The 13,485-nt window shown below is 43.8% G+C and overlaps 1 protein-coding gene across 1 annotated transcript; it reads left to right on the forward strand.

Annotated features, from left to right (window-relative positions):
* The first annotated feature begins 229 nt into the window (after positions 1 to 229).
* On the forward strand, positions 230 to 11,329 carry LOC110967303 (zinc finger protein 135). The gene is made up of 3 exons (XM_022216872.2): positions 230 to 464; positions 5,193 to 5,816; positions 8,826 to 11,329. The coding sequence occupies exons 2-3, from the start codon at positions 5,248 to 5,250 to the stop codon at positions 9,679 to 9,681; spliced, it is 1,425 nt and encodes a 474-aa protein (XP_022072564.2). The 5' UTR covers positions 230 to 464; positions 5,193 to 5,247; the 3' UTR covers positions 9,682 to 11,329.
* Positions 11,330 to 13,485: the final 2,156 nt, after the last annotated feature.

A 13,485-nucleotide genomic window follows, 5' to 3' on the forward strand; every position in this document is an offset into this window, starting at 1 on the left:
TATAACATTTCATAAAAACATGCATTTAGCTAACTATATTTGTGATGAGATTTTTAAAAAATGAAGAAATGTAAAAATATGGATTTAAACGTAAAAATCACGGATTTCACCGAAAAAAACACGAAGAAAGCCGAAGCTTCACGACACCTCGCGACATTTGAAGGCAGAGTTTGCGGGCTTTCAGTCAGTCGGCCAATCAGACGGAGGCTGCGCAGCCGCTGAGCCAATCACAGAGCAGAGACGGCCCGGACACGCTGCCGCTTGCCGCCCGTGTGCCGCAGCGTCCCATTGACTTTGGACGGTGCCGCGCCGCTCACCGTCGCTCCGCCCCGCAGCAGCGTCGTTAGCCTCCTGGCCGCTGCTGCTCTCCGGCTGGGATGTGACAGAGGTGCGGCAGAGGCGCCACCGACCAGAACCTCATCCAGGACCGAACCGGGAGAAGCGGCACCGTTCCAGGTTGAATCGTAAGTGTTTGCTTTGAACGTAATCCTCGTGATTTGACGGTGAAAAGAGGAACCGGAGCGAGCGGGCGACGGCGCGGCGGCCGTGCGGTGCGTCCGACATTGTGTGTTGATGTCCGGATGAAATCTGCTGCGACTCGACGTCCAGCTGGAGCTCAGCGGGAGTCCGAGCAGCTCCGGCAGCAGCACACGGCGGGACGCACCGGTACCGGAGCCCGGAGCCCGGTACCGGGAGGAGCGGCGACGCTGCTGCGGCAAACACACCGCAGGCCCGAATATTTACCGCTCCGCTTCTCCTCCTTCACATCTTCCTCTTCCTCATCCTCTTCCTCCTCTTCTTCTGTCTATCTCAGCTTCTGGAAGTTTTGGGACAAAAAGCAAAAACCGCTGCTTCAATACTTCATATTTAACCTGAGAAAGTCTCACGGTGACCTATTGTATAGATTTATATTTATTTTATTGATTTATATTTATATTATAGATTTATTTTATAGATTTACATTTATATTATGGATTTATTTTATAGATTTAGATTTATATTATAGATTTTTTATAGCTTTAGATTTATATTATTGATTTATTTTATAAATTTACATTTATATTATTGATTTATTTTTATAAATTTAGATTTATATTATAGATTTATATTACAGATTTATTTTATAGATTTATATTTAGATTATTGATTTATTTTATACATTTACATTTATATTATTGATTTATTTTTTATAAATTTAGATTTATATTATTGATTTATATTACAGATTTATTTTATAGATTTATATTTAGATTATTGATTTATTTTATACATTTACATTTATATTATTGATTTATTTTATACATTTACATTTATATTATTTAGATTTATATTATAGATTTATTTTATATATTTAGATTTTTATTATAGATTCACATTTATTTTATAGATTTAGATTCATATTGATTTATATTTATATTCTAGATTTAGATTTATTTTAAAGATTTATATTATTCTATAGATTTGTATTAATATTATAAATTTGTATTTATTTTATATATTTATATTCTATATTTCTGTGATTTGAATGTTTCTGTCTGCAGTTTATTCTGAGTATTTGATCAAAGCTGCAGCTTGATTTCACTGAAACCTGCAGACAGAAAATGTCAAAATGAAATGAAGACATAAAATAGAAGTTCTGATATCTGCAGATTACCAGCAATAATATTAATAATAGATTATTTAATTATATAAACATCTTTAATCAGACAAATTGACAGAAATCTGTCAAATTTCTCAAAATCAGGCTGCTTAACCAGAAATATTCGAAATAAAGCAGTCACAGCCGCGTCATTATTATTATTATTATTATTATTATTATTATTATTATTTAGCTTTGTCAAATCTTGTTCTAATGTAATCTGTCAATCCTGTTTCTTCTTATTTTGTCAACAAATTTTTATCTTTATTTTATATCGACACTATTTTATATTTTATGATAATAATTATATTTAATTTTCTGTACTGGGTTTTTATTCATCCTATTTTTTGGGATATTTTTGATGTTTAATGTTCAGCATTTTTGTATTTAATTAAAACCTTCTGCTGATTTTTTTTCATAATTGATGTCTTTTTCAGACTCTATTTTCCTTTTTTTATATCAATATATTTTCTGTTCTTTTATTTCTCCTCTGTTTCATTGAATCGGCTCTATTTATTCATTTATTAATATGTTTTGTACACTTTGTAGTGTAGTATTTTATCCATCATCTATGTAGTTAAAACCTTCCGTTTTATTTTAATGCAGAGATATTTTTATATTCCATTTTTTATGTTATTGGTCAGATTGGATCCTTTTATTTTGGGGCTCTTATTGTGAAGGGCCGCCCTCGGAGCCTCGCGCCTGTTAATCTTTTTCCCAGCATGCTTTGTGTCCACGTCGCTGCTTCCTGTTTATTGTGACCGTTCCCGGTGAGTCTGACGGTTTGACGCCGCGGTGCCGCCGCCTCAGCTCGGTGAGTAACCGGCTCCCGGTCCGCTAGCGGCCGGTTCTGGTCCGGGGAGCTTCCGTTGTGCGAGCGGCCGAACTCCGGTCCGAAAACATCCGGTGCGGAGCCGCAGAGACCTTAAAGAGTGGTTCTGATAAAATGGCGATAAAAGGTTCGGATCAGGAGCAGCTGGACGTCCCGTTTAATACCAGAGAGACAAATACATTTAGAGTAATGTAGTATTTAATAATATTTATGGTATAGTAGCATGGTGTTTCATGATGGAGGCAGCCTGCAGGTCCTATGAGGTCTGATCATGTGGAGGAGGTTTTGGTTCTGGTTCTGTAGGACCATCATCCGCCCGGTGCCGCAGAAAACGGAACAGTAATGAAGGGAATTCTGCAGCTTTTATTTTTTTAGTGGGTCAAACTGACGTTGATCACGTGACCCCACAGAGCTCAGCGGATTGACGGAGATCACTGACCTTATATGGCTGTTTGACGTCAGATAAAAACTGAGGGAGCTGCTGGGCTCACCTGCTCAGGTGCAGCTCAGCCAGAGTCCGTTTGGCTCCGCCCCCTCGCTGCTCGCCTGACTCAGAGTTCTACCTGCAGGTTGTGTTCAGCTGATCAATAACCTGATCAGCTGCTGGACAGAACTGTCACTTCTACACAGGAACAAACACGTTCTAGAACCAGAACCCAAAGAGAACCAAAATAAAACAGAACCAGAGATGTTCTGTTCTTCTCTGATCTCAACCTTCAGGTTCTTTAAAGAACCTCCACTGATTCACATTCTGGTTCTCAGCTGACGAAGGAACCATTTCTGGTGTCCCTGTTTCTCTGGAACTACAACCCCTGGAACCAGAACAACTGGAACCAGAACAACTGCAACCAGGGAGGATGTGATCAGGCTGATCAGTACTTTTAGAACTAATCAATAATCTTCAGTTTACCTCTGAGGCTTCATTTTCTCCATCAGTTACTGAGATCCAGGAACTCTGAAATGCTACATTTAGAACTACATCTACTCTCTAGTACTACATTTACTCTCTAGTACTACATTTATAATACATTTATACTACATTAAACTATAGTACTACATTTTTACTACATTTATACTCGTGTGAATCTGCAGATGTTATTAAATATTAATCTCACATATTTACCTCTAAAGTAGTACTTTCTCTGAAGTACTGCTAATGAGGCTGTAGTGGCATTTTTACTGTATAGTATCAGTAGTTTTACTGCAGTACAGGGCCTAAAGCTCCATGTTATTTCCTGTTTCCTTCAGATTAAAGCGTAAGAACGTTTCCTCCTGGTTTTCTTTCTGTAGCCCCGCCCCTTTCAGGAAGAACACTCTTTTAGTGGGGTAAATAGTGCTGATCAGGGCTGTTATTGGGGCAGTTAATAGTGCTGATCAGGGCTGTTATTGGGGCAGATAATATTGGTGATCAGGGCTGTTATTGGGGCAGTTAATTGTGGTGATAGGGGCTGTTATTATGGGGGCAGTTAATAGTGGTGATTGGGGCTGTTATTAGGGCAGTTAATAGTGGTGATTGGGGCTGTTATTATTGAGGCAGTTAATAGCGGTGATTGGGGCTGTTATTGGGGCAGTTAATAGTGGTGATTGGGGCTGTTATTATTGAGGCAGTTAATAGTGGTTATTGGGGCTGTTAATGGTGGTGATCGGGGCTTTTATTGGGGCAGTTAATAGTGCTGATCAGGGCTGTTATTATTCGGGCCGTTAATAGTGCTGATCGGGGCTGTTATTATTGGGACAGTTAATAGTGATGATCGGGGCTGTTATTGGGGCAGTTAATAGTGGTGATCGGGGCTGTTATTATTGGGGCAGTTAATAGTGGTGATTGGGGCTGTTATTGGGGCAGTTAATAGTGCTGATTGGGGCTGTTATTATTGGGGCAGTTAATAGTGGTGATCAGGGCTGTTATTATTGGGGCAGTTAATAGTGGTGATCGGGGCTTTTATTATTGGGGCAGTTAATAGTGCTGATTGGGGCTTTTATTATTGGGGCAGTTAATAGTGGTGATCAGGGCTGTTATTATTGGGGCAGTTAATAGTGGTGATCGGGGCTTTTATTATTGGGGCAGTTAATAGTGATGATCGGGGCTGTTATTGGGGCAGTTAATAGTGCTGATCAGGGCTGTTATTGGGGCCGTTAATAGTGGTGATCGGGGCTGTTATTATTGGGGCAGTTAATAGTGGTGATTGGGGCTGTTATTGGGGCAGTTAATAGTGCTGATTGGGGCTGTTATTATTGGGGCAGTTAATAGTGGTGATCAGGGCTGTTATTATTGGGGCAGTTAATAGTGGTGATCGGGGCTTTTATTATTGGGGCAGTTAATAGTGGTGATCAGGGCTGTTATTATTGGGGCAGTTAATAGTGCTGATTGGGGCTTTTATTATTGGGGCAGTTAATAGTGGTGATCAGGGCTGTTATTATTGGGGCAGTTAATAGTGGTGATCGGGGCTTTTATTATTGGGGCAGTTAATAGTGGTGATCAGGTCTGTTATTATTGGGGCAGTTAATAGTGGTGATCAGGGCTGTTATTATTGGGGCAGTTAATAGTGGTGATCAGGGCTGTTATTATTGGGGCAGTTAATAGTGGTGATCAGGGCTGTTATTATTGGGGCAGTTAATAGTGGTGATCAGGGCTGTTATTATTGGGGCAGTTAATAGTGGTGATCAGGGCTGTTATTATTGGGGCAGCTGACTGCAGGCTAAAGCTGTGTTTCTGCCCCTCAGGCCTCTATCTGCCCCTGCAGCTCTTCGTCGCCCTTGGCCCTTTCCAGCATTCAGCATGGAGGACTCGGAGGCAGAGCTGGCGGTGTCGGAGTCGGACGCTCTGGGTGCCGACTTCATCACGGTGGAGCTGGACACGCAGCCCATTGAGTACGTGGTTAAGTGGGCCGAGGTGGGCTCCAAATTCACCATCTCCTGCGTGAAGAAGGACTCGGACGAGGGGTCGGAGCTGACGGCCGACCAGCTGAAGATCGAGACGGACGAGGCGTTCTTCGCTCCATACGAGGAGGTCTACCCCTGCGAGGTGACGGAGCAGAGCGTAGAGATCAAGACGGACTCCGACGACGAGGAGGACGACGCCGACGAGGAGCAGGAGGTCCTGGTGGAGGCAGGAAGCAGCCAGCTGGACGGCGACGGCGACTCGGACGCGGCCGACTTCGAGCCGGACGAGCGGCAGTACCGCTGCAGCTACTGTGGGAAGAGCTACAGCCACGCCTCCAGCCTCTACCGCCACCAGCAGACCCACAGCAGGACCAGCACCCCGCCCACCAAGAGGGCCCTGGAGCCTGCCCACCAGGATGCCCGCTACACCTGCCCTCACTGTGGCATGAGCTTCAAAGGCAGCAGGTGAGTGGGGGGCGGGGCCTGACGCATCACAAAGAAGGCAGCTTCTGATTGGCTCCCAGAAATGTTCAAGGAACCTGAAAAGTGTAGTCCTGTTAGAACGTGTTAGAACTTGAAACGTCTGGACCTACAGGCTGAAGAGTCCCCTTCATCCAACCTTCATCCAACATTCATCCAAAATTCATCTGACATTCATCCAACCTTGAATACAACCTTCATCCAACCTTCATCCAGCATTGATCCAACCTTCATCCAGCATTCATCCACCCTTCATCCAACATTCATCCACCCTTCATCCAACATTTAACCCAAGATTCATCCAACCTTTAATCCAACATTCATCAAACATTCATCCGACATTCATCCAACCTTCATCTGACATTCATCCAGCATTCATCAAACATTCATCAAACATTCATCAAACATTCAACTAACCTTCATCCAACTTTTAATCCAACATTCATCCAGCATTCATCAAGCATTCATCCAACATTCATCTGACATTCAACCATCCTTCATCTAACCTTCATCCAACCTTTAATCCAGCATTCAACCAACATTCAACAACCATTCATCCCACATTCAACATTCATCCAGCCTTTATCCAACCTTCATCCAGCCTTCATCCAGCCTTTAATCCAACATTCATCCAACTATTAATCCAACCTTCATCCAACCTTCATCCAGCCTTCATCCAGCCTTCATCCGACATTCATCCAACATTCAAATATTCATCTGACATTCATCCAACCTTTAATCCAACCTTCATACAACCTTTATCCAACCTTTATCCAACCTTCATCCAGCATTGATCCAGCCTTCATCCAACAGTCATCCAACCTTCATCCAACCTTCATCCAGCATTGATCCAACCTTCATCCTGCATTCATCCAGCCTTCAGCCAACATTCATCCAGCCTTTAATCCAACATTCATCCAACCGTTAAGCCAACATTCATCAAACATTCATCCGACATTTATCCAACATTCATCCGACATTTATCCAACATTCATCAAACATTCATCCAACATTCATCTGACATTCAACCACCCTTCATCCAACCTTTAATCCAACATTCATCCAACATTCATCTGACATTCAACCAACCTTCAACGATTAATCCAACCTTTAATCCAGCAATCAACCAACATTCAACAGCCATTCATCCGACGTTCAATAAACATTCATCCGACATTGATCCAGCCTTTATCCAGCCTTTATCCAACCTTCATCCAACCTTTAATCCAACATTCATCTAACTTTTAATCCAACATTCATCCAATCTTTATCCAACCTTCATTCAACCTTTAATCCAACATTCATCCAACCTTTATCCAACATTCATCCAACCTTTATCCAACCTTCATCCTGCATTCATCCAGCCTTCATTAAACATTCATCAGACATTCATCCAACATTCATCCAGTGTTCATCCAACCTTCATCCAGCATTCATTCAACATTCATCTAACCTTCATCTGACATTCATCAATATTCATCCAACCTTTAATCCAACATTCATCCGACATTCATCTGATATTCATCCAGTCTTCATCCAGCCTTCATCCAACATTCATCCAACCTTTAATCCAACATTCATCCGACATTCATCTGATATTCATCCAGTCTTCATCCAGCCTTTATCCAACATTCATCCAACCTTTAATCCAACATTCATCAAACATTCATCCGACATTTATCTAACATTCATCCAACCGTCAACTGACATTCATCCGACATTTGTCCAACCTTAATTCAAAATTGATCCAGCCTTCATCCATCATTTATCCAATGTTCATCCAACCTTCATCTGACATTCATCCAATATTTATCCAGCATTCATCCGACATTCATCCAACATTCATCTGACATTCATCCAACCTTCATCCAGCCTTCATCCAACATTTATCCAACGTTCATTCAACATTCATCCTGGGAAACATTAAGAAATAGATTCCTCTGCTCTGCTCACATCTGGATCCAGAAAATAAAAGCAACAGAACCGTGAATCCAGTAGACCAGAACCAGTAAGAACAGAAACAGTCCACAGATAGACCAGCTGGATGTTCAGTTACCTGAAGATTCTGGTTCTGGAGGTCTGGAGCGGGTCTCATGTGGTCCAGAATCTATAAAATGAAGATCTAATGAATCTAAGTCTGTCAGGTTCTGGTCCAGGATGGACCTAGACTGGGTTCAGACCTGAACTGGGACTCATGAAACAGCAGGGAATCAGTTTTTGGTATTTTTACAGATAGAGTTAAAGTTTCAGAGTTTAACAGTAAAATGTGTTGAAGATGCAGAAAATCAATCGATCAATCAATCAATCTGTTGATCAGTCAATCGATCAGTCAATCAATCAATCGATCAGTCCATCAATTGATCAATTAGTCAATTGATCGATCAATCAATCAATCAATCAATCGATCAATCAGTCAATCGATCAATCAATCAATCAGTCAGTTGATCAGCTGATGATCAGGATCCTGTTGCTTTCATTTAAATCCGGTTCTGAAGTGAACGTTCCTCTTCAAGTTCCTCTCATTTGCAGGTCAACAAACTGAGAACCTTCAATCGGACGACAGCTCTTCATGGAACCAGAGAACTTCTTTAGAACTTCAGCAGAAATCTGATGTGGGGCCAGACAAGGTTCCAGTTTTTAGATGTGTAGACTAGCCCTGGGTAGAATCAGAGCTGCTTCATGTTGAGTCCTGGTGTGGCTGATTTCACTGAAGGTTTAATACAGAAACTGAAACACTGAACAGATGAACTCATGATCATTATTGATTATATCTACTGATTGTTGATTAATAATTATTGGAGATAAAAGCTGCTCTGAAAGAAACAAAACAAAGAATCACTAATTCACATTTAATTTATTTAAAGAAAAAAAATCTAGAAATCCATTTCACTCTCTGTTGGTCAGTTTGGGATGTTTGATCCTCATAGACGGAGAAGATCATGGATTATTTATCACCTGTTTACCTGTTTACCTGTCCACCTGTCTACCTGTCAGGATGCTCGGGAGCCACCTGCGGCTGCACGGAAAGCGGCGGATCCACCCCTGTAACATCTGTGGGAAGGAGTTCAACCACAGCTCCAGCCTGTCCCGCCACCGCCTCATCCACAAGAAGGGGAAGGGCCTCCCGAAGGACGCCGCCCTGGGCGCCAACACGGCCGCTCTGCGCCACTCGCTGAAGGCCGGCAGTAAGAACAAGAAGACCAAGAGGCAGCAGCAGCATGTGGCGGCGGCCGCCATCGTCCAGAACCCGGGCGGAGACAAGTTCTACGCCTGTCCGCAGTGCGACATGAGCTTCAGGACGTCCACGCAGCTGTCCAAGCACCAGGTGACCCACGTCAAGGAGCTGCTGGACAACTACACACCCGGGAAGGAGAACCTGGGCGAGACCTCCTCCGACCTCAAGATCCGCCTCAAGCTCTGCTCCCGCGACAAGCCCAACTTCTACACTCTGTGCAAGAAGAACCGGCGCCGCCAGGGCGCCCGGGCTGGCAAACGCGGCCCCGGCCCCTCTGAGGAGGAGAGCGGAGGGGGCGGGGCCGGTCGCCACGGATGCGGCCAGTGTGGGAAGCGCTTTAGCCACGCCTCCAGCCTGGCGCGGCACCAGCAAACCCATCGGGTCAGCGACGGTGGCGGGAGAAGCAAACTGCAGCAGCACCAGAAGACCGGACTCGGCGCCAAGACGAAGACGTACACGTGCGCAGCGTGCAACAAGACCTTCATGCACTCATCCAGCTTCTCCCGCCACAAGAAGGCGCACCTGGAGGAGGAGGAGCGGGCCCGGGCCGCCGCCAAGCGCCGCAAGAGACCCGTCCTAGACGAGACCGCCCCGCTGGAGTCCGACTCGGAGTGACAGTGCCGCGCTCTGGACTGGGTTTGGACCGGTTCTGGTTCTGAATCAGCGCTGACTGGTTCTGGACTGGTTTGGGACCAGTTCTGGAAAGTTCTACCTTGGAAATGTTCTGGACCAGTTGAGACCGGTTCTGGTGGTCCAGGTTCCGAACTGGACCTGGTTGGTACCGTGGTGTAGATAGCAGCAGGACTTCCTTATATGGTTGTATGGGTGGGCGTGTCCACGTACGGTCACATCCATATATGGTCAGAAGTGACCGCAGCTCATCACTTTTACGAATGGGATTAGATTTACAGCCCCGCCCCCTCACTCCATTTCCCATCAGCCCCCTGGACACAGAGACGGTCGCTGCAGAGCATCATGGGAAACTGAGTCCTGCAGCTTCAGACGCAGCCGCTCTCTGATTGGAAGATTCAAGTTCACTGACAACAAAAACCAGACGATAAACAAATGATCGATCAGTCGATTGATCAGGTCCATGAATCTGCAGCTGTTTTCATTCATTGATTTAATCATTTATTGATCAATTAATGGAGAAAGAATCTGATTCAGTCGCTTTGAATATTGATCAGCAGTCACTGGATCTACCAATTACTATCAGCATCTGTGCTGATTCCCTTCAGTTTGTTTCAGTAGCTGATTGATCGCTTCGATTAATCACTTGTATCGATCTCGTTGTGTTTTTGTCGTCAGTGAGCCAGCCCGGTCCGATCCGGTTCTTCGCTTGTCTTTGTTTTCTTTTTTCTCCTCCTTTTCCTATCAGAAGCCGCCGCCCACTTCCTCCCTGAGTGATTTTGATTGGCTGAAGCGCTTATTGGCACAGTGTTCTGATTGGTCGACTGCACACAGACTGTAACCTGCAGCCGTCGGCCATTTTTGTAGTTTTATTGGAAGTTCAAAGTGCACTACTTATTTATGAATTGGAGCGATGTTGTAATATATGAATATTATTAATATTTAATGTCACAGTTTAAAAAAAGAAAAACAGGAGCACGTTACCATAGCAACAACACCCCCACCCTCATCCATCAGCGTCGCCATCGACGTTAAAGCCTCCAATCAGAGGGGTATGAACGTGTCCACCAATCAGATTTAAGCACTCTGAATCTGTCAAACTGTTTATTGATCGAATCGAAAACAACGAGGAAAGCAAAGGTCTGTGGGTAAACTGACAGGAAGTGATGTCACTGTGAGAACATTTCTTAAAGTGAACAGTTCAGTGACAGATTTGAGCTGAATGTCAGCAGGTTGTTCTCAGATGTTTGCTTATTTTGGTTAAACTGGATGAAAAGTCGTTGCTGTGATCAGTTAAAGTTCAGCGTTTTTTTGTCGCCTGAATTATTTAAAATCTTGGACCAAAAGTTTCCTGCAGCTCGCACCAAATCACCTGTGGACGCCGGCCTGAAGCCCCGCCCCCTTTGCTCTGTGTGTGATTTCCTGTGAGTCGGTTTGATGTCACTTCCTGCTCCCGCCTCCTGGTCTGGTTCTGCTCCGTTCTGTCCAGGTTGGATCCATGTTGTGTTGGTTTGTTTCGGTTCCGGCGAAGCTTCAGATTAAAGGTTCTCATTGTATCGTGTTCTAGAAAAACCCAGTCGACATGTTGGTCTCGTTTTGTAATAAAATAATAAATAAACCTTTAAAGAAGTTCCTTTGAGGTCAGGTCTGTGTGTGTGTGTGTGTGTGTGTGTGTGTGTGTGTGTGTGTGTGTGTGTGTGTGTGTGTGTGTGTGTGCGTGTTTGTCTGGGTTAGGCCTTCTATACTAGTATGTAGGTGTAGTATGTTATAAAAATATATAACGGATAGAAACAGCAGCAGGTCTTGCCTCCAGGTCCTGATGATCCTCGGAGCTTCAGCAGAAGCAGCTGGACTTTCCCTTCAAGTCCTTGAAGATATTTTACTGGTGGAACCTCAGGACTGATATCAGAACGTGAACCATCAGGTCTCCGTGGTCTCCTTCAGATGGTCCCCTTCAAATGGTCCGCTTCAGATGGTCCCCTTCAAATGGTCCGCTTCAGATGGTTTCCTTCAGATGGTCCGCTTCAGATGGTCCGCTTCAGATGGTCTCCTTCAGATGGTCTCCTACAAATGGTCTGCTTCAGATGGTCCCCTTCAAATGGTCCGCTTCAGATGGTGTCCTTCAGATGGTCTCCTTCAGATGGTCCGCTTCAGATGGTCCGCTTCAGATGGTCTCCTTCAGATGGTCTCCTACAAATGGTCCGCTTCAGATGGTCCGCTTCAGAAAGTCCGCTTCAGATGGCCCCCTTCAAATGGTCCACTTCAGATGATCCGCTTCAGATGGCCCCCTTCAAATGGTCCGCTTCAGAAAGTCTGCTTCAGATGGTCTCCTTTAGATGGTCCGCTTCAAATGGTCTCCTTCAAATGGTCCCCTTCAAATGGTCCCCTTCAAATGGTCCCCTTCAAATGGTCCGCTTCAGATGGTCCCCTTCAAATGGTCCGCTTCAGATGGTCTCCTTCAAATGGTCCGGTTCAGATGGTCCGCTTCAGATGGCCTCCTTCAGATGGTCCGCATCAGATGGCCTCCTTCAGATGGTCCGCTTCAGATGGCCTCCTTCAGATGGTCCGCATCAGATGGCCTCCTTCAGATGGCCTCCTTCAGATGGCCTCCTTCAGATGGTCTCCTTCAGATGGTCCGCATCAGATGGCCTCCTTCAGATGGCCTCCTTCAGATGGTCTCCTTCAGATGGTCCACTTCAGATGGTCCGCTTCAGATGGTCTCCTTCAGATGGTCTCCTTCAGATGGTCTCCTTCAGATGGTCCGCTTCAGATGGTCTCCTTCAGATGGTCTCCTTCAGATGGTCCGCTTCAGATGATCTCCTTGGTCTGCTACGTTGATAGAAGGACCATGAAGCTGCTGCTGGTTCAGTTCAGGAGGAAACTTCTCACTTTTTGCTGATTCTAGAAATCTTTTTAGTAGAAACTTTTAAGGTTTGGACCTCAGAGCTGAGTTTCATCATGTTTGTGTTTCATTATTTTACTGCTTTGGAGTAAAAACTGTCCTGAAGACAGATGTACAGCTAATCACCTTCTGATAATTCATTCATTAACGATCCATTTCTATATTTTGTTTTACTGGGTCAGTATATAACTGCAGAACTTTTTATATCATAGTCGACATTTGGCTGTCTATAACCAAACACCACATGGCATTTTAGAGAAAGATTCTTCTAAATATTAGAGACACAACTGAGTAAAACTGAAATGTAAAATTATTTCTAAAGATATGATGTAGTAAACCTGTTGACTACTTTATATTAAATAGCTCGGAAAGCCTTGGAGTCTGGCCAGTCTTTTCTTCAGGAGGAAATGACGTCATGAGGAGCAGGTCATGTGATCTGGAATACACACACTTCCTGGAGAGGAGTTTTTGGAACGGGGAATTTAGTGGAAAGGGATTTAATTTGTTATTTTCCATACAAAATGTGATATTTTGCCCAAAAGAAATATGTCACGATTATCTAAACTTAATAAAAGGACACAATCCAAACTATCTCTGAATTAGCTCATTTTATTATTGCTTAGCTCATTAGAAGGTGGTTGGTGTTAAATTCATACGGTTATTAAGCTGACATTTTACTGATATCCAGTCTTTTTTTTTATTAATAAGTGATTGTTTCAATAATAAATAATGATGGAATTTGTAAAGACATGATCACAATGAACATAAAACATTAGTTTTTTATTTTTAATAAAAATGTGTGCAGCTATGTCCCATGGACTTCCCTGACAGACTGATCTACTCATGGGTGTTTGTATATATCTATGGATCTACTGGTGTTTACCAAC

The sequence above is a fragment of the Acanthochromis polyacanthus genome, chromosome 15 (genome assembly GCF_021347895.1).
Source record: "Acanthochromis polyacanthus isolate Apoly-LR-REF ecotype Palm Island chromosome 15, KAUST_Apoly_ChrSc, whole genome shotgun sequence".
Classification (NCBI taxonomy): Eukaryota; Metazoa; Chordata; class Actinopteri; family Pomacentridae; genus Acanthochromis; species Acanthochromis polyacanthus.

Coding starts and splice junctions, on each gene's coding strand:
- LOC110967303 (XM_022216872.2), top strand. CDS start 5,248: ATGGAGGACTCGGAGGCAGAGCTGGCGGTGTCGGAGTCGGACGCTCTG. Junction 5,817..8,825: donor ATGAGCTTCAAAGGCAGCAG/GTGAGTGGGGGG, acceptor TCTACCTGTCAG/GATGCTCGGGAGCCACCTGC.